At 42.2% G+C, this 20,650-nt stretch overlaps 11 protein-coding genes across 12 annotated transcripts; 6 read left to right on the top strand and 5 right to left on the bottom strand.

The window, feature by feature from the left end:
• Nucleotides 1–26: 26 nt before the first annotated feature.
• Nucleotides 27–1,158, top strand: LOC108652952 (uncharacterized). Its single transcript, XM_018103168.3, has 3 exons — nucleotides 27–290; nucleotides 349–920; nucleotides 978–1,158. The coding sequence occupies exons 1-3, from the start codon at nucleotides 39–41 to the stop codon at nucleotides 1,069–1,071; spliced, it is 918 nt and encodes a 305-aa protein (XP_017958657.1). The 5' UTR covers nucleotides 27–38; the 3' UTR covers nucleotides 1,072–1,158.
• On the bottom strand, nucleotides 1,098–1,990 carry Lsm11 (U6 snRNA-associated Sm-like protein LSm11). Its single transcript, XM_018103175.3, has one exon. The coding sequence runs from the start codon at nucleotides 1,883–1,885 to the stop codon at nucleotides 1,121–1,123; it is 765 nt and encodes a 254-aa protein (XP_017958664.1). The 5' UTR covers nucleotides 1,886–1,990; the 3' UTR covers nucleotides 1,098–1,120.
• Nucleotides 1,991–2,739: 749 nt separating this feature from the next.
• On the top strand, nucleotides 2,740–4,421 carry LOC108652813 (mitochondrial amidoxime-reducing component 1). Its single transcript, XM_089261026.1, has 4 exons — nucleotides 2,740–2,980; nucleotides 3,039–3,643; nucleotides 3,855–4,141; nucleotides 4,215–4,421. Exons 1-4 carry the CDS (start codon nucleotides 2,962–2,964, stop codon nucleotides 4,318–4,320), a joined length of 1,017 nt encoding a protein of 338 aa, XP_089117152.1. The 5' UTR covers nucleotides 2,740–2,961; the 3' UTR covers nucleotides 4,321–4,421.
• Nucleotides 4,422–4,740: 319 nt separating this feature from the next.
• On the top strand, nucleotides 4,741–6,426 carry LOC149091077 (mitochondrial amidoxime-reducing component 1-like). 2 transcript variants are annotated; one of them, XM_089261028.1, is made up of 5 exons: nucleotides 4,806–4,820; nucleotides 4,900–5,006; nucleotides 5,080–5,684; nucleotides 5,860–6,146; nucleotides 6,220–6,426. In XM_089261028.1, exons 2-5 carry the CDS (start codon nucleotides 4,988–4,990, stop codon nucleotides 6,323–6,325), a joined length of 1,017 nt encoding a protein of 338 aa, XP_089117154.1. In that variant the 5' UTR covers nucleotides 4,806–4,820; nucleotides 4,900–4,987; the 3' UTR covers nucleotides 6,326–6,426. The 2 variants fall into 2 exon arrangements, with proteins under 2 accessions (XP_089117153.1, XP_089117154.1); XM_089261027.1 differs by having other exon boundaries at nucleotides 4,741–5,006.
• Nucleotides 6,427–7,046: 620 nt separating this feature from the next.
• Nucleotides 7,047–8,454, top strand: LOC115563873 (mitochondrial amidoxime-reducing component 1-like). Its single transcript, XM_089261029.1, has 3 exons — nucleotides 7,047–7,690; nucleotides 7,866–8,152; nucleotides 8,217–8,454. Exons 1-3 carry the CDS (start codon nucleotides 7,112–7,114, stop codon nucleotides 8,320–8,322), a joined length of 972 nt encoding a protein of 323 aa, XP_089117155.1. The 5' UTR covers nucleotides 7,047–7,111; the 3' UTR covers nucleotides 8,323–8,454.
• On the bottom strand, nucleotides 8,349–9,841 carry Vamp7 (Vesicle-associated membrane protein 7). The gene is made up of 5 exons (XM_018103186.3): nucleotides 9,577–9,841; nucleotides 9,101–9,453; nucleotides 8,814–9,042; nucleotides 8,688–8,755; nucleotides 8,349–8,628 (listed from the first exon to the last, which is right to left on the bottom strand). The coding sequence occupies exons 2-5, from the start codon at nucleotides 9,302–9,304 to the stop codon at nucleotides 8,470–8,472; spliced, it is 660 nt and encodes a 219-aa protein (XP_017958675.1). The 5' UTR covers nucleotides 9,305–9,453; nucleotides 9,577–9,841; the 3' UTR covers nucleotides 8,349–8,469.
• Nucleotides 9,842–9,994: 153 nt separating this feature from the next.
• Nucleotides 9,995–11,318, top strand: Sting (transmembrane protein sting). The gene is made up of 4 exons (XM_018103165.3): nucleotides 9,995–10,155; nucleotides 10,215–10,768; nucleotides 10,830–11,112; nucleotides 11,173–11,318. Exons 1-4 carry the CDS (start codon nucleotides 10,083–10,085, stop codon nucleotides 11,271–11,273), a joined length of 1,011 nt encoding a protein of 336 aa, XP_017958654.1. The 5' UTR covers nucleotides 9,995–10,082; the 3' UTR covers nucleotides 11,274–11,318.
• On the bottom strand, nucleotides 11,094–12,250 carry Orc6 (Origin recognition complex subunit 6). Its single transcript, XM_018103183.3, has 2 exons — nucleotides 12,088–12,250; nucleotides 11,094–12,026 (listed from the first exon to the last, which is right to left on the bottom strand). The coding sequence occupies exons 1-2, from the start codon at nucleotides 12,150–12,152 to the stop codon at nucleotides 11,360–11,362; spliced, it is 732 nt and encodes a 243-aa protein (XP_017958672.1). The 5' UTR covers nucleotides 12,153–12,250; the 3' UTR covers nucleotides 11,094–11,359.
• A 344-nt stretch (nucleotides 12,251–12,594) lies between these two features.
• Nucleotides 12,595–13,894, bottom strand: Prosalpha7 (proteasome alpha7 subunit). Its single transcript, XM_018103176.3, has 3 exons — nucleotides 13,621–13,894; nucleotides 12,990–13,558; nucleotides 12,595–12,929 (listed from the first exon to the last, which is right to left on the bottom strand). Exons 1-3 carry the CDS (start codon nucleotides 13,639–13,641, stop codon nucleotides 12,758–12,760), a joined length of 762 nt encoding a protein of 253 aa, XP_017958665.1. The 5' UTR covers nucleotides 13,642–13,894; the 3' UTR covers nucleotides 12,595–12,757.
• Nucleotides 13,895–13,975: 81 nt separating this feature from the next.
• LOC108652939 (transducin beta-like protein 3) lies at nucleotides 13,976–16,586 on the top strand. The gene is made up of 2 exons (XM_018103144.3): nucleotides 13,976–14,117; nucleotides 14,173–16,586. Exons 1-2 carry the CDS (start codon nucleotides 14,092–14,094, stop codon nucleotides 16,538–16,540), a joined length of 2,394 nt encoding a protein of 797 aa, XP_017958633.1. The 5' UTR covers nucleotides 13,976–14,091; the 3' UTR covers nucleotides 16,541–16,586.
• LOC108652935 (pyruvate carboxylase, mitochondrial) lies at nucleotides 14,136–20,622 on the bottom strand. Its single transcript, XM_089262156.1, has 6 exons — nucleotides 20,478–20,622; nucleotides 18,910–20,422; nucleotides 18,451–18,848; nucleotides 18,130–18,389; nucleotides 17,040–18,069; nucleotides 14,136–16,975 (listed from the first exon to the last, which is right to left on the bottom strand). The coding sequence occupies exons 1-6, from the start codon at nucleotides 20,577–20,579 to the stop codon at nucleotides 16,727–16,729; spliced, it is 3,552 nt and encodes a 1,183-aa protein (XP_089118282.1). The 5' UTR covers nucleotides 20,580–20,622; the 3' UTR covers nucleotides 14,136–16,726.
• Between the last annotated feature and the right edge of the window lie 28 nt (nucleotides 20,623–20,650).

Raw genomic sequence — 20,650 nt, 5'->3', positions numbered from 1 at the left:
ATGATTTTTACAAGAAACCTAGAATAACCACTTTTAATATGCTCGACGGATGGTACTGTCGATCATTGGCAAATCAAAAGACCACATCTGCTAAGACAGATCAAGAGCATCTTGAAAGTGATGAAGAAGCACATACAAAACAATCAACAATGCCTCGGACATCTACATCAACAGCTGCAGGAGCAGCAACTGCAGCATCTAGTTCAACATCGACTGGCACTGCAAATGAAAATATAGACTATAAAGAGCGCTATAAAAACTTAAAGCGAAAGCTGAAATTTCTCATCTACGTAAGTAATAAGAAGTGTGTGTAAACATATTTTAATTTCTGTATTTATTTATTGGCAGGAAAACGAATATTTTCAAGACTTGCTTCACACTAATCAAAGACGTTTATTAAAAGTGTCGCGCGACCGATCGTTTCTGATCGATCGCCTCTTGATATATGAGAAGCCTGCCAAAGATTCTAGTGACAGTGATGTCACTGATAGCTCCAATTCAGATACGGAGCAAACGACTTCAACGGTTGCCCAGACTCAACCGAACTCTGACCAATCGAAGGAGACTGCAGCTATGCGTCGCAAGCACAAGGAAAAGCCAGCTGTGAATGCGCTTGTTCCCACAGGTCATCCACCGACCGTTGGTGGGGCAACTCGAGGACGTAGACGTAAAATTATGACCGGCGGGCACGCTCAACAGCCACCAGCAAAGAAACTGCTGACCGCCACGGCAACTGTTTCGCCGTCAGTGCAACAGCATCAGCAGATAGCGACAAAGGACACCTCTGGCAATCTGAGTACAGCCGAAATAGCGCGACAGCTGCAAGAACGTCGACCGACTCCCATTGAATTTATGAGTCCCGAATGCGCCTCCGCCACTGTGCCGGTTACGATGCTCAGCGATGAAAGTCCATCAAAAATGTACGAAAAATTAATTATGAAATGAACTCGATTAAAATATTCTGGTTTTACTTGCAGCTATCCTAACGAAAGCTTGCAGCATCTCATGGAGGACGACTCGCCGTCTCACGTCGCTGCCGAGGAATGTGTGCCCATGGTATACACAAATTAATGTATTATTATTAAACAGGACACAAATTGCAAATGAATGAATTGAAATTTTACTCTTTTGACTTGCTAATAAATGTAATTAAAGCTATGTTTTCTCCGCGAATCATCACTTGCGGCAGCTCACGCCGCAGCTGTACGTTCTTACGATTTAAGCTTTTCGCGTGAACTTCAGGCAATGTGATTCCCAATCGTCGAAGTCGATCGACGCATTCCTCTGTTCCTTCTGCTGCTGCGCCACAAATGTCTTGCTTGCCAAACTTATATTTGCGACGCTGCCAGACCTCAACAGCGTTTTTTAGCAATATGTTCCACTGCTTGTCGAAGGCGACAAGGTCCCCCTCGATACGGCCACCAATGGAGTGCTCCTTGCGTAGGTAAACCCGCAGACGCGTTATGTCTTGTTTCTCCTCGCCGGGCAAATGCTTTTTAAGATATGCCAAGGGGCCTTCCGCACTGGCCATATGCGTGAACAGATTCCTGTGATATTTTACTTTCGCCACTCCCTCTACGGGCATTTGATGCGGCTGGAAACGTCGTTCACTTAACGCATCCACATTCGAGGATGAGTTAAAGGGATTTTTGTTACTTGTTGCCTTCGGTTGCTCATTGTTTTTGGGTCTCTTATTCAACTGCCAAACGCCAACCTTTACAAGAGCACTTTCAAATGCGGCAAGATTTTGATATAGGACTTTTGGCGCTCTATCCGTAACCTTGAAGTCGGCTGCATATAGCGCACGCAAGGGGTTGAATCGCTCACTGCCCACATCCAGCTCCTCCGCATTGTTACCATCCACATCATTTGTTGTATCGGACATGTTTACTATCTTACTGTAAGCAACAAAAATAAGAGTGATATTCCCTCTCTTATACTGCTATTGAAATTTGAATGCAATTATTCGATTATGATTTGAATGACCATCGCGAAAAAGTATTTTAATTGTTTGTTTGTACATATGTACACATATAAACATAATGGCTTGTATTCAGTGTTGCCAGTTTAGCTTATTTCAGGCTAGATTTTTTCTCTTTGAAAGAGGTCAAGCTACTGATAATAAATCCATTGAAAATGCGTAAGGGAAGCAATAAGAATAGTAGTCCCTAGGAGAACATTTATTATATTATATTAAAGCCATTTAATAATTATAAATAATAATATGGACATGAATTATTTATCACATCACATATGTACATGTATGTATTTATGTACATATATTCTTAAGAAGCGTAATGAGGTGATCCGATTTTACTATGCGTGTCTGCTTGTCTATATGTATGCCTATATGTATGCAGCAGGACTCATTTGGTATTTATATTAGAGTTAAACGGTGCTGGAATGCTTGCAGTAGCAGAGAGTAATCCCATTGGTCACTTTCAGCTCAACTGCAACGGCCCCTACCTGGCGTCGGGCTCAACATTTGAGCGCGTCGTAGTGATTGAGTGAAAGTCGACCTACATATATAAAGGTCATCAGCTGCAGCATTTCTTCAGTCGCCCAGACCTGGTGGGGGTCACTCGTGCAGTGCAAAAAAGTGAAGTGGAGTGAAGTGTGTGTGCGTTTAGCTATGCTAGAGACTCAAAAATAATACTTAGAGAAAATACTTAGAAGAAATTGTTAGACAGACAACAACAGCAAATCCATGTGTGTTCGTATATTAGAATAGCAGATCTGCATAGAGATCAGGGTATCTCCTTATCGGGCGCTCTCGCCTAGAGCACTAATGCATATTCATGATGACAATACCACGTACAAACACACAAGCTTAAAAAGCTCTATTATCTTTGCCTTCCATTGCTCCAGCTCTTCTTAGAGCTTTTGTAAACTTTCTCAGTCGAACGAGAAGCCAAATGTTTGGCCAGTGCGTCTCTTAACTAATAACTATACGGACATAAAATGAATCAAAGTATATCATGTAAGTTAGAATATTAAAAATATATATGCATTTATGTTTATATGTAATAAATCTACAGTCAACAGCTCTGGGCTTTCCAATAAAATGTTGATCGGCATGGGCGTCAGCCTGATTGCCGTAGGTGGGGCCGGCTACCTGGTTTATCGCCATTTGCATCGCGATGTGATGCCAACGAAATGGAGACGAGTTGGAAAACTGCAGCGGGTGAATGTGTTCCCAGTCAAATCGTGTGCTCCACTCGAGGTTGACCCCCAGCAGGAATACGATTGTGATGTGCTTGGCATTGGCATTGGAAATGTGCGAGATCGCAAATTCATGTTAATCAATGATAATAATGAAATGATAACCGCTAGAGGTTATCCGCACATGGTCAAAATTCAGCCAAAGGCGCTGCCCAACGGATTGGTGTTCAGCGCACCTGGAATGCCCGACTTGGAACTGGATTTCAAGCAACTGGAAACACTCTCTGAAGATGTACACACCTCCATTTTCAGCGTGGCCATCGACGTGATGCTGTGCGGCAGCCGCTTTGACAAATGGTTCTCAAAATTTATTCTTAAAAAGGATTCTGGCGTAAAGCTAGTTTACTATCCATATCCAGGACCAGTTCGCAAGACATGTCCAGAGCTGAAGCATATGCCTTATTTAACACAGCAAGATTCTGTAAGTAAGTTATACATACATATTCTGATCGAGTATTCCTCAAATTGTAATTTGAGCTTAAGTCATAAAAGCTATAATTTATGGAAAATATGTATGGAATTCTTATACTACACTCTCCACAAGGTGCTATTATAAAAGTCAAGCACATTATCATAAGCCAATACATATAACTATAGACAATATATGTATGTAAATTACAAATACATTTCAGGGCACATTCAATGATGCAACTAGCTATATGCTCATGAATTTAGCTTCAGTGGATGATTTAAATACTCGATTGAAGACTCCGGTGGATCCATTGCAATTCCGTGGAAACTTTGAGCTGAAAATGGATGTTGATGAGCCGTACAGTGAGGATCACTGGCAGTGGATTCGCATTGGCAACGATGCTATTTTTCGTATAGTGGCACCTTGCACCAGGTGCATCTTGCCAAATATTAATGTTCAAACGGCTGAGCGGAATGCCGATGGTGAGCCGCTAAAAACACTCCGCAGGTAGGTGGAGATCATACAGAGAAGATTATTTATGATACTATACTAATTTTTTCCTAACACTTATTCTTCACAGCTATAGACTGTTTAACTATTCGTCTCCAGCGTTAGGTGTTCACATGGGTCTACGGCATCCAGGAAACGTCAAGGTTAATGATGTTATATACGTTGAGGACAAGTGATATTGAAGCTCTTTTACTTTTATATGTATACATTCTGCTTAAATTCACTTAAATCATATGCACATAATAAAAGTAAATAATTAGTTCATTTTCGAAGAATATTATTAATTATTCCATCTCTTATACTATAATATAAATTTGAATACAACTATTCGATTATGATTTGAAAAATTATCGCACAACATTTCGACCCCATATGGGTATATTGACTCGTGAGGAATTTATACTTGCACCTATTTAAAAATTAGGGCTTTGTTTAAATAATTTCTATACATAAATAACATTAGTTTGGAATACATTTTAAGAAGCATAGCAAATATTTGAGTATTTAATAATGGAGAACAATTTAAAACGATCACGCAATATGGTGCCAGGGTATTTCCTAGTCGAGCTCTCTACTTTACTTAACTCGTTATACCTGTTGCATTGCAAAGCCTGAATTGAAATACATAGTTTATTTTTCTTACTAGGCCTCTATTCACATTTGTATGCATGCATATGTATGTATGTATATATGTATAAGCCACACACAGAAATCTACAAAGCTCCATTATCATTGCTTTCTTTTATTTACTATAGCTCTTGACAGAGCTTTTGGGAACTTTTTTATTGAGCTGAAGCAACAAGTGTGACAGTGCGTCTTTCAGTTGATAAGTGGACGGACAAGATGAGTGCAAATCTTTCATGCAAGTAAACTGTTTAATAATATATTGATCAAGTGCCAACGTAAATGTATATAATATATTTACATATCTACAGTCAACAGCTATGGGCTTTCCAATAAAATGTTGATCGGCATGGGCGTCAGCCTGATTGCCGTAGGTGGGGCCGGCTACCTGGTTTATCGCCATTTGCATCGCGATGTGATGCCAACGAAATGGAGGCGAGTTGGAAAACTGCAGCGGGTGAATGTGTTCCCAGTCAAATCGTGTGCTCCACTAGAGGTTGACCCCCAGCAGGAATACGATTGTGATGTGCTTGGCATTGGCATTGGAAATGTGCGAGATCGCAAATTCATGTTAGTCAATGATAATAATGAAATGATAACCGCTAGAGGTTATCCGCACATGGTAAAAATTCAGCCAAAGGCGCTGCCCAACGGATTGGTGTTCAGTGCACCTGGAATGCCCGACTTGGAACTGGATTTTCGTCACCTGGAATCGCCCTCTAAGGACGTTCGCACCTCCGTTTGGGGCGTGGCAATAGACGTGATGTTGTGCGGCAGCCGCTTTGACAAATGGTTCTCACAGTTCATTCTTAAAGAGGATTCGGGCCTAAAGCTCGTATACTATCCATATCCAGGACCAGTGCGTGCCACCAATCCACGGCTTAGGCACATGCCTTATATAAAACAGGCCGATTCTGTAAGTACCGATTTTCGCCCCAATTAAGTTAATTGGGAGAAGCTGCCTTTATAGTAAATCAGTTTTCCTGCTTTTATTGATAAACTTTATCTGGATAATGTATGAACTATATAATTATTGACTCTCCACAGATCGTTAAAAAACCTAAATGTTACCAATTATAAATACATTTCAGGGCACACTCAATGATGCAACCAGCTATATGCTCATGAATTTAGCTTCAGTGGATGATTTAAATACTCGATTGAAGACTCCGGTGGATCCATTGCAATTCCGTGGAAACTTTGAACTGAAAATGGATGTTGATGAGCCGTACAGTGAGGATCACTGGCAGTGGATTCGCATTGGCAACGATGCTATTTTTCGTATAGTGGCACCTTGCACCAGGTGCATCTTGCCAAATATTAATGTTCAAACGGCTGAGCGGAATGCCGATGGTGAGCCGCTAAAAACACTCCGCAGGTAGGTGGAGATCATACAGAGAAGATTATTTATGATACTATACTAATTTTTTCCTAACACTTATTCTTCACAGCTATAGACTGTTTAACTATTCGTCTCCAGCGTTAGGTGTTCACATGGGTCTACGGCATCCAGGAAACGTCAAGGTTAATGATGTTATATACGTTGAGGACAAGTGATATTGAAGCTCTTTTACTTTTATATGTATACATTCTGCTTAAATTCACTTAAATCATATGCACATAATAAAAGTAAATAATTAGTTCATTTTCGAAGAATATTATTCATTATTCCATCTCTTGTACTATAATATAAATTTGAATACAGCTACTCGATTATGATTTGAAAAATTATCGCACAACATTTCGACCCCATATGGGTATATTGACCCGTGAGGAATTCATACTTGCACCTATTTAAAAATTAGGGCTTTGTTTAAATCATTTCTATACATAAATAACATTAGTTTGGAATACATTTTAAGAAGCATAGCAAATATTTGAGTATTTAATAATGGAGAACAATTTAAAACGATCACGCAATATGGTGCCAGGGTATTTCCTAGTCGAGCTCTCTACTTTACTTAACTCGTTATACCTGTTGCATTGCAAAGCCTGAATTGAAATACACAGTTTATTTTTCTTACTAGGCCTCTATTCACATTTGTATGCATGCATATGTATGTATGTATATATGTATAAGCCACACACAGAAACCTACAAAGCTCCATTATCATTGCTCTCTTTTATTTACTATAGCTCTTGATAGAGCTTTTGGGAACTTTTTTATTGAGCTGAAGCAACAAGTGTGACAGTGCGTCTTTCAGTTGATAAGTGGACGGACAAGATGAGTGCAAATCTTTCATGCAAGTTAAACTGTTTAATAATATATTGATCAAGTGCTAACGTAAATATATATAATATATTTACATATCTACAGTCAACAGCTATGGGCTTTCCAATAAAATGTTGATCGGCATGGGCGTCAGCCTGATTGCCGTAGGTGGGGCCGGCTACCTGGTTTATCGCCATTTGCATCGCGATGTGATGCCAACGAAATGGAGACGAGTTGGAAAACTGCAGCGGGTGAATGTGTTCCCAGTCAAATCGTGTGCTCCACTAGAGGCTGACCCCCAGCAGGAATACGATTGTGATGTGCTTGGCATTGGCATTGGAAATGTGCGAGATCGCAAATTCATGTTAGTCAATGATAATAATGAAATGATAACCGCTAGAGGTTATCCGCACATGGTAAAAATTCAGCCAAAGGCGCTGCCTAATGGGTTGGTGTTCAGTGCACCTGGAATGCCCGACTTGGAACTGGATTTTCGTCACCTGGAATCGCCCTCTAAGGACGTTCGCACCTCCGTTTGGGGCGTGGCAATAGACGTGATGTTGTGCGGCAGCCGCTTTGACAAATGGTTCTCACAGTTCATTCTTAAAGAGGATTCGGGCCTAAAGCTCGTATACTATCCATATCCAGGACCAGTGCGTGCCACCAATCCACGGCTTAGGCACATGCCTTATATAAAACAGGCCGATTCTGTAAGTACCGATTTTCGCCCCAATTAAGTTAATTGGGAGAAGCTGCCTTTATAGTAAATCAGTTTTCCTGCTTTTATTGATAAACTTTATCTGGATAATGTATGAACTATATAATTATTGACTCTCCACAGATCGTTAAAAAACCTAAATGTTACCAATTATAAATACATTTCAGGGCACACTCAATGATGCAACTAGCTATATGCTCATGAATTTAGCTTCAGTGGATGATTTAAATACTCGATTGAAGACTCCGGTGGATCCATTGCAATTCCGTGGAAACTTTGAACTGAAAATGGATGTTGATGAGCCGTACAGTGAGGATCACTGGCAGTGGATTCGCATTGGCAACGATGCCATTTTTCGTATAGTGGCACCTTGCACCAGGTGCATCTTTCCAAATATTAATGTTCAAACGGCTGAGCGGAATGCCGATGGTGAGCCGCTAAAAACACTGCGCAGGTAGGTTGAGCTCCCACAAGGAAGATTAAATATGGTACTATACTTAATTACTTATTATTTACAGCTATCGACTGTTTAACTATGCGTCTCCAGCGCTGGGCATACATTTGGGTCTACGGCAAGCAGGAAACGTTAAGGTTAATGATGTTATTTACGTAGAAGAGAAGTGAAACTGGTCCTGGAAACTGAGGATATTCACTTTATATACATACATCTTTATTCCATATAACAGAGATTATTGATAGTACGAAACTTTGTATATGATAGTAATAATAATAAACATTGCTGCAACAACTACCTTATGCATTGGCAAATTATTATTGAATGCACGACTGCCAAGCGAGGCCGCCGCATGCCATGCTTACAATTACATAGATAACAAATATGATTACTAGGCCGACGACAACATAGATCCGAATTTTCTTCCAAAACATTTGACGCGCCAAGTTACGTGAAGCCTTGCGGAATGCAACTGACTATGGGATTATAATTACAATTATTTATTTTTATAAATTTTACTTGATCTGCTACTTACGTTATTGCTCAAGTTCTCTGTTTTATTAACCAACAGCTCCAGTTTCTCGCCGCGATCGCGCAGACTATCTGGGAATATAAGAATTGTTAAAATAACTGAGAAGTCTAATATACTTTAATTGGTTACCTATATTCTTAATCATAATATCTTTAAGTTCATCAATTTGACCATGAACTCGCGATATGGTATCGACTTCTCGCGATTGACTAAAGTAGACCATTTGCTGGGATAACACTTTTGAAAATTCCGTATTCATGGCATAGGCAATGGCAGTGGCAACCTGTAGGCCATACGTATGAATAAATTTCTGCTTGATGTCCGCCAAGAAAAGAAAAGCGCGAGAGCGTTCAAATTCCTGTATAAAAATTAAAGTTATTTTTCTAAACAATTCACCTAATTAATATTCAACTTACATTGTCAGTTATGCACATATAAATTATCTTATTTTCGCAAGTGTAATGTATCAAATAATCGCCGTGTGTATAGGTCATTTTATGATTATGCACACCTATTCTTCCCAAAATTTGTTCGGTTACTTCTGCAAAATTTCCTACACATTCGGCGAACTTTGCCAGCACCGTAGTGCCACGAGCTATAACACTATATAATATCGGCATTATATGAGTATTGCCAGCCTCGAGCCCTAGTTATTTACGCGACCGCAAAAGGCGTGGTGACTAACGCGTCTTTATTCTTCTCGCTTACTGAATTTTATCAGCACTACAACAAACAATTGTGCCTCGCTGTTGTTGTTGTTGATGTTCTCCTGTTAAAGCAAAGAATTGATAATAATTAATAGTAAACAGTTTTCTTCATTCCTTAAACTTTTCACATTTCCATTCTTTTTCAAGCTTCTTTTTCTTTTTTTTCATTTTTGCTGGTAACTTACACAGAGCCAACGTAAACATGTAAGATTACAGTGTATTGTTTATCCAATATCTAAATGGTAATATGCGTCATATGTATGCGCGTTAAGGAGCATACAAATAGTTAAATCATATTTAGCCAAATCATTTGAGGAATACCGAATTAAATTTATACCAATTTTAATTGGTTTAGTCGAACAACTTCTAGACAAAAGCCGTCTTTGTATTTTTATAAATGCACTTGCACTTAAATTATGGATGTGAGTTTGGTCGAATTATACCGATGGCTGGTTAGTTTGAAGGTATCGATTATGGTTCCGTCTGCATACGATAGTCGATAATATTGCGAATTTAGTTAAAAATAAATTTCAAGATAATAAGTTTATAATCGTGTTTTTCACTATAATTTTCTGAGCTTTCTGTGCTTTAGTCTTAGATTTATTTAACGAATTAACAGATTAGAATCTTTAAGGGAATACCTGCAACATAAGTATCAAGTGTCTGGCATCGCTGATACAGTAGCCCGGTTATGGCAGTTCCACCTGAGGATCAAAGGAGTGATAAGAAGATTGCGTGGCTAAAGATGGTGTGGTCAAGTGTTGGTGAGAATATGGGAAAATAACTGATATCCATACATATAGTATCATATTTTACGACGCAGACTACGCCGTTAGAATATGTATTGTGATATTCGTTGCTGACTGCCTGCAGAGATTGTTCTACGTATTTAAGGAATACCTGTTGCACCGTATTTATTATTTACCAGAGGATCGTCTAACAACAATTATAAAGCGTGCGTACACGTACAATAACAAAACAGTATATCTAGCATTATTAGTGATACTCACGGGAGTGACGCGCTTTGGAAGAACTAATAACTTAGCTCTTTTGCTGCCCAGAGGCGAACCGCTTCTTCTTATTCCTCTTTATTGGATTTTCACCTACGTACAACTGAGCCATAGTTCATTGAGCTATGCCCATTGGATACGCGATTCGCATGGCTTGGATTATGCAGCTGGAATGGCCTCGAGCTATTTTCATGGTTATCTGAAACTCTCGCTACCGGAACGAGAGAATGACGGCCTGCAAAAGCGAATGCAACAATATGAGGACATGCAGAATGTGAAATTCGGGATAAAGCGCCTAATTATACTAATTCCAGATGAGATGTTTGTAAATCGCGTTATACAAAGCGAATGGCTTGATAAGGCTGAGGTAAATATACTATAAATTTTATGTTTAGATGCCTGTGTAATTCGAAGGTTCTCGCTTTCAGCCCCTGGAGACACAGTTTATAAATAGGGCCGGTGTAAATCGTCCCTTCAAACATGCGGTCTATAGGCTTAATAAGAAAATCAATGGAACCACATACTACTTTGCAATGGAGGGCGCCACGCCAATGCTAACATTTTTCGAATCAATGCACTTCCAATTGTCGGCCACTTGGCAAATGCAGGAAATGAAACGCGAGATCTGGTTGAAGTTTTGTAAGCATCTGCAAGAGCTCCTTAACAACTGGCCGGAAACACGACGTGAAGTTCAACTTATTATATATAATTGTATGCGAATGCACGTTTTATAAATATATAATGCAATTAATACAATATAATTACTTCCAGCTCACAAACAGAACGGAGAACTACAAGATGTAGGCGATGTGCTAATCTCTCACGTTCTGACTCACATTGAGAAAGAGAAAAAGAAACATGGACTTGAATAACTTAGCTTAGCTAGGACTGCATGAATCACGAATACATGGGTTTAACTACTTTTTTAATAAATAAAAATGATTCTCTCTTATTATTGTTAAGCGATGGTTTCCAGTTCTTTGAGTTTAGCCTTAGCTGTTGCTAGCATTCGACTCTTCCATTTTTCATATTCTTCGATTTCAGTCTTTTCGCCACTCTTCTGCTTCTTGCTCAGCACATTCTGCTCCTCCTGCTGTGTGAGTTTGTTTTTTACACTCGCCGTCATCACATTGGAATCCTGTAAGTGCTTTGCGATCATGCGCTCAAATTGTTGCTCAAGCTGCTGCCATTGTGTGGGTCGCAAGTTGCTAAATGGCATTAATTTGGGCTTGGATACTTTCTTTTTAAGCAGGCGACAGGCGTGGAATATGGCCATTGCGGCATATTGTGGATGTTCTGGATCAGCATCGTCACGTGCGAACTTTTTGAACACAGCTAGGATATCTTCAGCCTTATGTGCGACCTCGTTCAAGCTGAGCTGCACACAAATATCTTTGATGCTAGCCAATTTATTCAATTCAAGCAATTTCTCAAACATACGCTTGTTGTTGGTATAGTGAGTTTTACGCAATGCGGAAAGTTTAAGCGCCTGCTCTTTGTCGAAGCCAATATCTAACACACTGCAAGCAATATCCGCGCACAACACTATTTTTCCATATTCATTTATTTGCAGGGGAACATTTGTCGATCGAAGCTCTAGCAATCTGAGGAGCTCTGTTGTTTTCCTAGCGATGGTTGAAATTCATTAAATATATATTAAGGTGCTATATTATTGCTAGAACTCACTCTAATACATTGGGCTCTTCGCCAAGTCCCATTTTCGAAATTAGCTGTTCAACCAATGTAGTCATTTTAGAAAAGAAATTGTTTATTTTTATTCAATTGTTTTCCGTTTTTGGCGCGAATCAGTCAGATGTGCGCGACCTTAGAGGTGCCAGACTTCAGAACAAAAAGGATAGGTTATAAAATGAGAATATATGTCTAAATAAATACACAAATAGAATATTTCATGTTGTATACAGATATAAAAATAAACTGTTTTTATCCATACTTATTATACTTTGTATTTATAATATTATTAATTCAATAATTCCACAGGGAAAACTATCGATAGTTGGTGGGCCAGCGATTACTATCGCCGGTAAAAGTTAAATTTACCGAAGCGATGAGTTAAATTTGCTACTGCAGCTGATCTGTTTATTGCAATTTGAAAGTTTCTGAGCTCATGCTTTTTTAGTCCTAAAATTCCACTAAACATTTATGGCTTTCGACAGATATGCATTTGTATTCTCATTTCTTGTTTTTGTATTATTTTTATTTTTGTGTTGAATTTGAAGAGTCCACAGGTTGCAAATTACCCACGAACTGTGCATTTTTGTGTATTTTCTGTTGTAGAAAACATTTAAAAATAATGCCTAGCCGATTTATAATCAGTTGAACATATTTCGAATTTAAATTATATCTCATTTTCACTATCATCTGCGTTTTTGGCTGCCTCCCCAGCTTCAATGGCCTTTTGGATCCATTCAGCGCTATTAATGAGATGTATACCATCCGTTTCCTTGCCAACGATGCCCATTTCAAAGCGGAAATCTTTGTCCTTCAGTTCGTCGTGCACTTGATAAATGCTGCAAGTAAATACATGAATAAGTTATCTGAATGGTTAAGCGTTAACAGACTTAACATACATTTTGCCGCCACTTTTGACCAATTCTTCGGTACTCATGTCGGTGAACTTGAACTTTTCCATCTCTGTTTTGGCCTGTTGCTTGGCCTTGCCACTGGCGCAGGCATAATAGCCAAACGAATTACCAGACGGCTCAATTTTGTACAATTGAGGTCCATCAACCTCATCCCACGATGCGAGTATTACAGATAATCCAAACGGACGCACAGCGCTGTACAGAGTGTAGGCGTGCAGGTAGCCGGACACGCGCTCGCATAAATGTTTCAAGGGAATGGTGCGTTCAAATTGTTGACGGAAATTCGCTGCTTCCTGTCGGGCAATGTCGGCCACAAAATTTCCATCAGCCATCAGCCCAGCAATGGCCATGCCGATGTTCCTTTCAATAGTAAAAATGCGACTGGCTGCATCAGGTTCGTAAAGCTGATCTGCGACAATTTTTTCGACGGCAAGCACAACACAATCCTTTCCTCTAATGCCAATAACTGTTCCGCTCCTCTCAACTGCTTTGGAGGCGTAGTCAATCTGAAAGACGCGGCCATCAGGAGAGAACTGCGAAGCCGACAGATCATACTGCAAACCAAAATAATAATATATTTATGCATCTGTTGTAAACGGTATACTAATATACTTACACCGGTGCCAATTGTACTCATTTTTGTTGTGAATATGAATTAGGATTGGTATTAGCGAAACCGAATCTACGTGAATTAGACTCGCAAACAGAAGACGATGATTTGACGGCTTTTATTTGACAGCTGCAACTCATGCTCGGTGTGACCAGCCTTTGTAATTTTTGCAAAAGTGTTGATTAATGCCTAATTTGTAAAAATGAACCAGCAACTGAATTATTATTATTTATTTATCAAAACACAATTCTAGCTTTAAGTCCTTTGTCGATTTTGATAACCATATGTAGAGTACATATACAATGTTAATATATGTACTATTACTGACCAGAGAACACACTACTGGACAGATTTTTCGTGTTGAAAAAGTTTGTTCACTCTGATAACGGATTACACGAGCCAGTTCGTTTGGAATATTCGTACCAGTTCCAATGTGCACGCGGTAGTAATTTCAATTTTGTAAACAAAAATAAAAGCATGCTGGCTACCGTGAGTGATAAACAGTAAGTAAATATTAGCAATTAAATGGACAATTTTTATTCAATATATTTTTTGTAGATATGCAGCAGATGCTCGCTATACAAACTTTTATGCCGGGCACGATATTGCCTGGGCTGAAAATGGAGAGCATATTTATTGTTTGAATGGCGATGTTATAAATCAAGTGAATGTGGAAACATCGCAAATTGTGTGCAGCTTTGGAGTAAATGTATCCGATGGTAGCGAGAAATCCAAAGCCTCTGATGGACTCGACGATGCTAAGATGGACGAGGACAACATCAATTGCTTTGCAATGTCAGGTGAACATTTGGCGGTTGCACATGGCAGCGGCTTGCTACGCCTCTGGGAGCTGAGTACGAGAAAGTTGGTAAAACTTTGGAAGAGCCAGCACAAGGGACCCGTTGTGCGCATCGAGTTTAGCGCGTCTGGCAATTTTATCTGTACCAGTGGTGGAGCAGATGCCACGATACGCGTATGGGATTTCGCCAACAACAGCTGTCTGTGCGCCTTAAAAGATTTTCCCGGCCCGGCGCTGCTGTTGCGCTTCCACCCGAGTCCATTGAAGAGTGAAATTTACGCTGCCGGTGCTGACAATACAATATACTGTTGGGATTACGGCACAAAGACACTGCTGCACAAATTGCGTGGACATATCTCTCAGGTGACGGGCCTCAGCTTCAAGAGCATAGCTGCTGAATGCGATCAGTTGGTCTCTGTGAGTCGCGACAAGGTGCTGATTGCTTGGCAATTGAATGCAGACTCGAACAGCACCTGGAGCCAATCAAAGGTTATTCCGCTGTACATCGAGCTCGAGGGTGTCGCGCATATTGCGGAAGGCGCGCAAGTGTTGGTCGCCTGCCGCTCGGGCAAGGTTCAGCAAATCGACACAAAATCATGGAAAATACGCGATCTGTTGGTGGAGACGGATTTCGAAATAAGTCGCCTGCTCTACTGCAGCACCAGGCAGCAACTGACGCTGATTACAACAGAGCAAAATATCATCGTATACAATGTGAGCACCGAGAACGAGAGAGCTGAGCTGAAATTGGTAAAGCAGCTGATTGGCTACAATGATGAGATTTTGGACATGTGCTTTCTGGGTGACAAGGATCGGTACCTGGCCGTGGCAACCAATAGCAAGCACTTTAAGCTCTACGACACCGAGCAGAATATGAATTGCCGTTTGATTTGTGGACACTCGGATACGGTCATGTCGTTGGCTGCATCCCATAATCTGCTGATCTCCGTGGGCAAGGACTGCAGCATACACCTGTGGAAGCTGTCGCACGAGATTGATTGCTTCTTGCAGCCGCTGACACAGCAAACCAATTGCCATACGGCGACCATTGGCTCCGTAGCCATAACACATAATGGAGCCAAGGGTTTTGCCTCTGCGTGCCAAGATGGCAGCATGAAAGTGTGGCAATTGTCGCGAGACAAACAAGATCGCAACAAGTATACCTTCTCGCTGCTCTATGCAGCGCTGGCCCACGACAAGGAAGTCAACTGCGTTACATATGCGCTCAACAACAAAATCCTGGCTACAGCATCACAGGACAAGACGGCAAAGCTCTGGTCGGCGGACTCCAATAACCTGCTTGGCGTGCTGCGTGGTCACACTCGTGGTGTGTGGTGCGTGCGCTTCTCACCTGTGGATCAAGTTGTGGTCACCTCATCGTCCGACTGCAGCCTGCGCCTTTGGTCTATTGCCAATTTCAGTTGCCTCAAGCGCCTGGAGCAGGAGTGCACGATATTGCGTGTAGAGTTTCTGGATCATGGCAAATTTATACTCTCTGCCGCCTCGGATGGCCTGCTCAAGCTGTGGAACATCAAGACCAACATCTGTGTCCAGTCCATCGACGAGCACAGTGATCGCGTCTGGTCCGTGGCGGTCTCTAGCTGCAGCAATCGCTACTTCTATACAGGAGGTGCTGACTCCAAGCTGATTCGTTTTACGGATGTTACGGAAACAGTGCGCAGCGAAGCCCTGGATCAGCGACAAGCCATGCTGGAGCAAGAGCAAACCCTTCAGTGCCTTCTACACGCACAAGAGCAGCTTGAAAAGGCATTCAAGCTGGCCCTGGTACTGGACAAGCCAAAGGCCACCAACGACATCATCAGCAGCTTTGTGCGCAAACGTGACGCAGTCGCTGTTCGTCAACTGGTGGATCAACTAAATTTGGACCAGAGACTGGTCTTGCTGCAGCACGTGAAGGCATGGAGCACCAACTCACGCCACTCCTACATTGCCAACCTGATTCTGCAACATTTGCTGGGCGACGCTCTGGTGAACTCCACGCAAAAGTTCTACAACAAAGGAAATCTGGTCGAAACGCTGACCCCTTATGTGCAACGGCATTTCAAGCGAGTTTCCGAGCTGAAGAAGGATTTGGCTTTTATGGAATTCATCGTTAAGTGCATGTAGAACAACATAATTATCTTTTCTGTTTATAAAATGCTGTTGCACTTCACTTTCAGTTGTAATTCATTTCTATATCTAATACGGTTTAATGATGAAAACTAATTACAGATATACATATCTGTAACTGCTGTAGAATCCTTGGAAAACCTAGACGTATTTAATGCAAAGCTGATTATAATATAGATTCAATCATTCCAGGACCAGCAGTAGATCGTCCCCTGCCAATTTCATTCCTTTCTTCACTTCTATTTTCTTAACAGTACCTGAGTCTGGAGATCGAACGATCATTTCCATTTTCATAGCTGATAGCACGACAATGGGCTGACCCTTCTCGACCTTGTCGCCTTCCTTGACACGTATATCAATAACATCACCTGGCATTGGGGCGCCAACTTCACCTTTTACATCTGACCTGGCCTTCGGATGCACTCGGATAACCTTAAAATACGATAAGTTCATATTAATTGAAAAAATATTTAAAGAGACATCCATTTGCCTTCACCTTTAGAGCCTCCTTGTCGGGAATGTGGACTGAACGCATTTCCCCGTTCATTTCAAAGAACACCTCGCGTGTGCCATTCGCTCTGAGGTCGTTGGCTATGGCCAATGGCTTTATGAACAATACCTTGCCACGCTCTAGGCTAACTTCGAGCTCTTCACCCATTTCGGGGCCCACGATGAAGATTCGCGTGTCAAGCTTATCGATACAGCCAAATTTTAGACGGTTTTGCAGGAACTCTTTGGTCACTTCCGGATAAAGCGCCGCTGACATAAGATCTCTGTCAGAAATTTTTGCATGACTTTTAAGTAGTTCCGCTTTTAGCTTGTCGAAATCTAATGGTTCAAGCTTACTACCAGGTCTCTCATCAATTCGAGGCATATCCTTAAGAACATCGGATCGAAATGGCTCTGGAAAGCCGCCATGCGGAATACCCATATATCCCTGTAGGTACTCAGTTACCGATTTGGGAAACGACAACTCCTTGGCCTTTTCCAAAACTTGAGCACGACTGAGCTTATTCTGAACCATGAACTGAGCCAAGTCACCCACAACCTTTGACGATGGAGTGACCTTAATTATGTCTCCCAGAATAATATTGGCTTCTCTGTACGCTTTCTTCACTTCCTCAAACAAATCACCTAGACCTAGGGAGAACGCCTGGAACTGCAGATTGGTATATTGACCCCCGGGTATTTCGTTCAGATAGACATCGGCATTTCCTGATCTCATTGTCGTGGTGCATTCAAATGGTCCGTAGAGATTACGAGTTTGCTCCCAGTACGCAGAATATTGAGAAACATCTCCTAGGTTCAGCTGTGTGTCCAAGGGAGTGCCCTGCAGAGAGGCGACAACTGCTCCCATACTTGGCTGTGATGTCATTCCAGACATCGAGTCGACGGCCACATCCACAACATCAGCTCCGACCTGAGCGCAGGCGATCATACACGCAACACCGGCACCCGAAGTGTCATGAGTGTGGACATGGATTGGAACATCGGGATGCTTGTCGCGGATGGCAGTGATCAGCAGCCTATAATTCGAGAAGATCAATAAAATATATGCCTACATGCAACGAATTGTTCACACATACCTAGCCGACTCGGGCTTCAACAGACCCGCCATGTCCTTGATGCAGAGGACGTGAGTGCCCGCCTTGACGAGCTCGTCAGCCAAGTTTGTGTAGTACTTGAGATCGTATTTGGTTCTCTTGGGATCTCCCACATCTCCGGTGTAGGAGATGGCCGCCTCTACAACTCCGCCTGCCTTGCCTGCCGCCTCCATGCCGAGGATCAAGTTGGGCAAGTAGTTAAGGGAATCGAACACTCGGAAAATGTCCATGCCAGTTTGCACCTAAAAGAGATACATAAGTATCATTCATTGTTATCTCAATAGGTATAATACAATAACTTACCGCTAGTTCGCAGAACTTGTAGACCACATTGTCTGGGTAACTGGTGTATCCAACGGCATTGGCGCCGCGCAACAGCATTTGGAATGGAATGTTTGGAATGAGCTTGCGCATCTCCTCTAGGCGCTCCCATGGGCACTCGTATAGAAACCGTAGAGCTACATCGAATGTGGCTCCACCCCAGTTCTCCAGTGAATACAGATTGCTAAACTTGTGCGCCACATAAGGGGATATTTTGAGCAAGTCATGGGTGCGCACACGCGTGGCCAACAGAGATTGGTGGGCGTCCCGGAAAGTAGTATCCATCAAAAGTAAATTCTTTCGGGAGCGCACCTCCTTGGCAAACGCTTCGGGACCCTCACACTTAAGGATCTCGCGTAGACCCGGCGGCGGCTCCGTCTCTTTGAAAGATAAAGACGAACAATTTTGTTGTTGACCTTTCAACATTTGCAGCTCACCTACCTTTGGGTAATTCGGGCACCTGTACCTTGACTTTTAATGGCATTAAAGATGTACCCAATGGCGTAATGGGTCCGTTGACCAAAACTTCACCCAAATACATTAAAAGCTTTTGCGCGCGATTGTGGATAAAGACTGAGGGCTTAGTAAGATCTGGATTTTCATCTATGAAGTGAGTATCCAATGCGCAGAGTAAGAACTTCTCGTTGTTGAACACATTTAGCAGGAATGGAATATTCGTCTTGATACCCCGAATACGAAACTCACGCAGTGCTCGACTCATTTTAGATGCTGCGATTTCCAGATCACTGGCATGGGCTATCACTTTGACCAGCAGCGAGTCGTAGTAGGGCGAGATGATAGCGCCAGGATAGGTCGAGGCGCCGTCTATTCGTATGCCCATACCCTCGCCGGAACGGAATACTTCGATGCGTCCCATGTCAGGCTGGAAACCCTGTTCCGGATTCTCACTGGTTATGCGGCACTGAATAGCAAAGCCACGTGGCACAATCTTCTCTTGGGTGAGACCCAGCTCCTTGAGAGTTTTACCCTCGGCAATGCGTATCTGAGATCGAACCAAATCAATGCCGGTAATCTCCTCAGTCACTGTGTGCTCCACCTGCAACCTGGCGTTCACTTCGATGAAGTAGAAGTTTCCGGACTCGTCGCAGAGGAACTCCACAGTGCCAGCATTCTCGTATCCCACATGCTTGGCCAGCCGGACTGCTGCCTCGGTCATCTTGTCGCGAGTCTCAGCAGGCAGACGTGGAGCAGGCGCAATCTCAACGACTTTTTGGTGGCGACGCTGAATAGAGCAGTCGCGTTCATATAGATGCACTACCTCGCCAGTCTTGTCCCCCAATATCTGGACTTCAATATGACGTGGTCGTTCAATATACTTCTCAATGAACATTGCGCCGTTGCCAAATGCTGCCTTGGCCTCGGAGCTGGCACGCTCGAAGTTCTCTGCCACTTCTTCCATTTTGCGAACCACACGCATGCCACGACCGCCACCGCCATGAGCGGCCTTTAAAATGACGGGAAGACCATTCTTTTCGCAAAACGCCGAGGCTTCCTCCTTAGAAGTAACTGGGCCATCTGTTCCAGGGACAATGGGTACTTTCGCAGCTATTGCTGCAGTACGTGCAGCCACCTTGTCCCCCATGTTCTGCACCACCTTGGGCGAGGGGCCGATAAATCGAACTCCGGCATCGTTAACGGCCTGAACGAAGTCGCTGCGCTCGGAGAGGAAACCATAACCGGGATGCACTGCATCAATGTCATTTTCCTTGCAAATGCGAATGATCTCTGGAATGTTGAGGTAGGCTTCCACCGGTGCCAGGCCCTTGCCGACCATATATGATTCGTCTGCCTTCTGGCGATGCATTTGCATTTTGTCCTGCTCCGAGTAGATGGCCACCGACTTGATGCCCAGTTCATTACAGGCGCGAAATACGCGTATCGCGATTTCTCCTCTATTGGCTACCAGGATCGATCGTATCGCTTTGTTTTTCCGCTGTTTAAACTGGGTACTCAATCTCACTTCGCTTTGCTTCACTCTCTATACTCACCTTGGAGGAACACCATCTCTTACTGATGAAGCAGTAGTTGAGTCGGAGAAACGCTTTGCGCAGCGATCGAATTGCAGGCGGAGAGTTTTTCAAGTTTGTCATTGCTAACTGCTAAATCCGGTCTTTTCTTCAAGCTCTAACATCATTAGTAATTTAATTTAAAATTTATACTA

This window comes from Drosophila navojoa, chromosome 5 (genome assembly GCF_054131105.1).
Source record: "Drosophila navojoa isolate 15081-1374.11 chromosome 5, UAZ_NAV_1.0, whole genome shotgun sequence".
NCBI lineage: Eukaryota > Metazoa > Arthropoda > Insecta > Diptera > Drosophilidae > Drosophila > Drosophila navojoa.
The sequence above is the reverse complement of the archived record's forward strand: the minus strand, read 5'-3'. Positions and strand labels throughout refer to the sequence as shown.

What these genes read in the sequence shown, in the direction of transcription:
- LOC108652952 (XM_018103168.3), top strand. Translation starts at nt 39, where the DNA reads ATGCTCGACGGATGGTACTGTCGATCATTGGCAAATCAAAAGACCACA. An exon ending in AGCTGAAATTTCTCATCTAC is followed by an intron (nt 291 to 348) that starts GTAAGTAATAAG and finishes ATTTATTGGCAG; the next exon opens with GAAAACGAATATTTTCAAGA. An exon ending in GATGAAAGTCCATCAAAAAT is followed by an intron (nt 921 to 977) that starts GTACGAAAAATT and finishes TTTTACTTGCAG; the next exon opens with CTATCCTAACGAAAGCTTGC.
- Lsm11 (XM_018103175.3), bottom strand. Translation starts at nt 1,885, where the DNA reads ATGTCCGATACAACAAATGATGTGGATGGTAACAATGCGGAGGAGCTG.
- LOC108652813 (XM_089261026.1), top strand. An exon ending in ATTTAACACAGCAAGATTCT is followed by an intron (nt 3,644 to 3,854) that starts GTAAGTAAGTTA and finishes AATACATTTCAG; the next exon opens with GGCACATTCAATGATGCAAC. An exon ending in CCGCTAAAAACACTCCGCAG is followed by an intron (nt 4,142 to 4,214) that starts GTAGGTGGAGAT and finishes TATTCTTCACAG; the next exon opens with CTATAGACTGTTTAACTATT.
- LOC149091077 (XM_089261027.1), top strand. An exon ending in ATATAAAACAGGCCGATTCT is followed by an intron (nt 5,685 to 5,859) that starts GTAAGTACCGAT and finishes AATACATTTCAG; the next exon opens with GGCACACTCAATGATGCAAC. An exon ending in CCGCTAAAAACACTCCGCAG is followed by an intron (nt 6,147 to 6,219) that starts GTAGGTGGAGAT and finishes TATTCTTCACAG; the next exon opens with CTATAGACTGTTTAACTATT.
- LOC115563873 (XM_089261029.1), top strand. Translation starts at nt 7,112, where the DNA reads ATGTTGATCGGCATGGGCGTCAGCCTGATTGCCGTAGGTGGGGCCGGC. An exon ending in ATATAAAACAGGCCGATTCT is followed by an intron (nt 7,691 to 7,865) that starts GTAAGTACCGAT and finishes AATACATTTCAG; the next exon opens with GGCACACTCAATGATGCAAC. An exon ending in CCGCTAAAAACACTGCGCAG is followed by an intron (nt 8,153 to 8,216) that starts GTAGGTTGAGCT and finishes TATTATTTACAG; the next exon opens with CTATCGACTGTTTAACTATG.
- Vamp7 (XM_018103186.3), bottom strand. Translation starts at nt 9,304, where the DNA reads ATGCCGATATTATATAGTGTTATAGCTCGTGGCACTACGGTGCTGGCA. An exon ending in ATATGTGCATAACTGACAAT is followed by an intron (nt 9,043 to 9,100) that starts GTAAGTTGAATA and finishes ATTTTTATACAG; the next exon opens with GAATTTGAACGCTCTCGCGC. An exon ending in CAGAGAACTTGAGCAATAAC is followed by an intron (nt 8,629 to 8,687) that starts GTAAGTAGCAGA and finishes ATAATCCCATAG; the next exon opens with TCAGTTGCATTCCGCAAGGC.
- Sting (XM_018103165.3), top strand. Translation starts at nt 10,083, where the DNA reads ATGGCAGTTCCACCTGAGGATCAAAGGAGTGATAAGAAGATTGCGTGG. An exon ending in GATGGTGTGGTCAAGTGTTG is followed by an intron (nt 10,156 to 10,214) that starts GTGAGAATATGG and finishes TTTACGACGCAG; the next exon opens with ACTACGCCGTTAGAATATGT. An exon ending in TCAACTTATTATATATAATT is followed by an intron (nt 11,113 to 11,172) that starts GTATGCGAATGC and finishes AATTACTTCCAG; the next exon opens with CTCACAAACAGAACGGAGAA.
- Orc6 (XM_018103183.3), bottom strand. Translation starts at nt 12,152, where the DNA reads ATGACTACATTGGTTGAACAGCTAATTTCGAAAATGGGACTTGGCGAA. An exon ending in GAAGAGCCCAATGTATTAGA is followed by an intron (nt 12,027 to 12,087) that starts GTGAGTTCTAGC and finishes AACCATCGCTAG; the next exon opens with GAAAACAACAGAGCTCCTCA.
- Prosalpha7 (XM_018103176.3), bottom strand. Translation starts at nt 13,641, where the DNA reads ATGAGTACAATTGGCACCGGT. An exon ending in TGAGTACAATTGGCACCGGT is followed by an intron (nt 13,559 to 13,620) that starts GTAAGTATATTA and finishes TTTGGTTTGCAG; the next exon opens with TATGATCTGTCGGCTTCGCA. An exon ending in GTCAAAAGTGGCGGCAAAAT is followed by an intron (nt 12,930 to 12,989) that starts GTATGTTAAGTC and finishes ATTTACTTGCAG; the next exon opens with CATTTATCAAGTGCACGACG.
- LOC108652939 (XM_018103144.3), top strand. Translation starts at nt 14,092, where the DNA reads ATGCTGGCTACCGTGAGTGATAAACA. An exon ending in GCTACCGTGAGTGATAAACA is followed by an intron (nt 14,118 to 14,172) that starts GTAAGTAAATAT and finishes TATTTTTTGTAG; the next exon opens with ATATGCAGCAGATGCTCGCT.
- LOC108652935 (XM_089262156.1), bottom strand. Translation starts at nt 20,579, where the DNA reads ATGACAAACTTGAAAAACTCTCCGCCTGCAATTCGATCGCTGCGCAAA. An exon ending in GGTGCCCGAATTACCCAAAG is followed by an intron (nt 18,849 to 18,909) that starts GTAGGTGAGCTG and finishes TATCTTTCAAAG; the next exon opens with AGACGGAGCCGCCGCCGGGT. An exon ending in CCGACAAGGAGGCTCTAAAG is followed by an intron (nt 16,976 to 17,039) that starts GTGAAGGCAAAT and finishes TCGTATTTTAAG; the next exon opens with GTTATCCGAGTGCATCCGAA.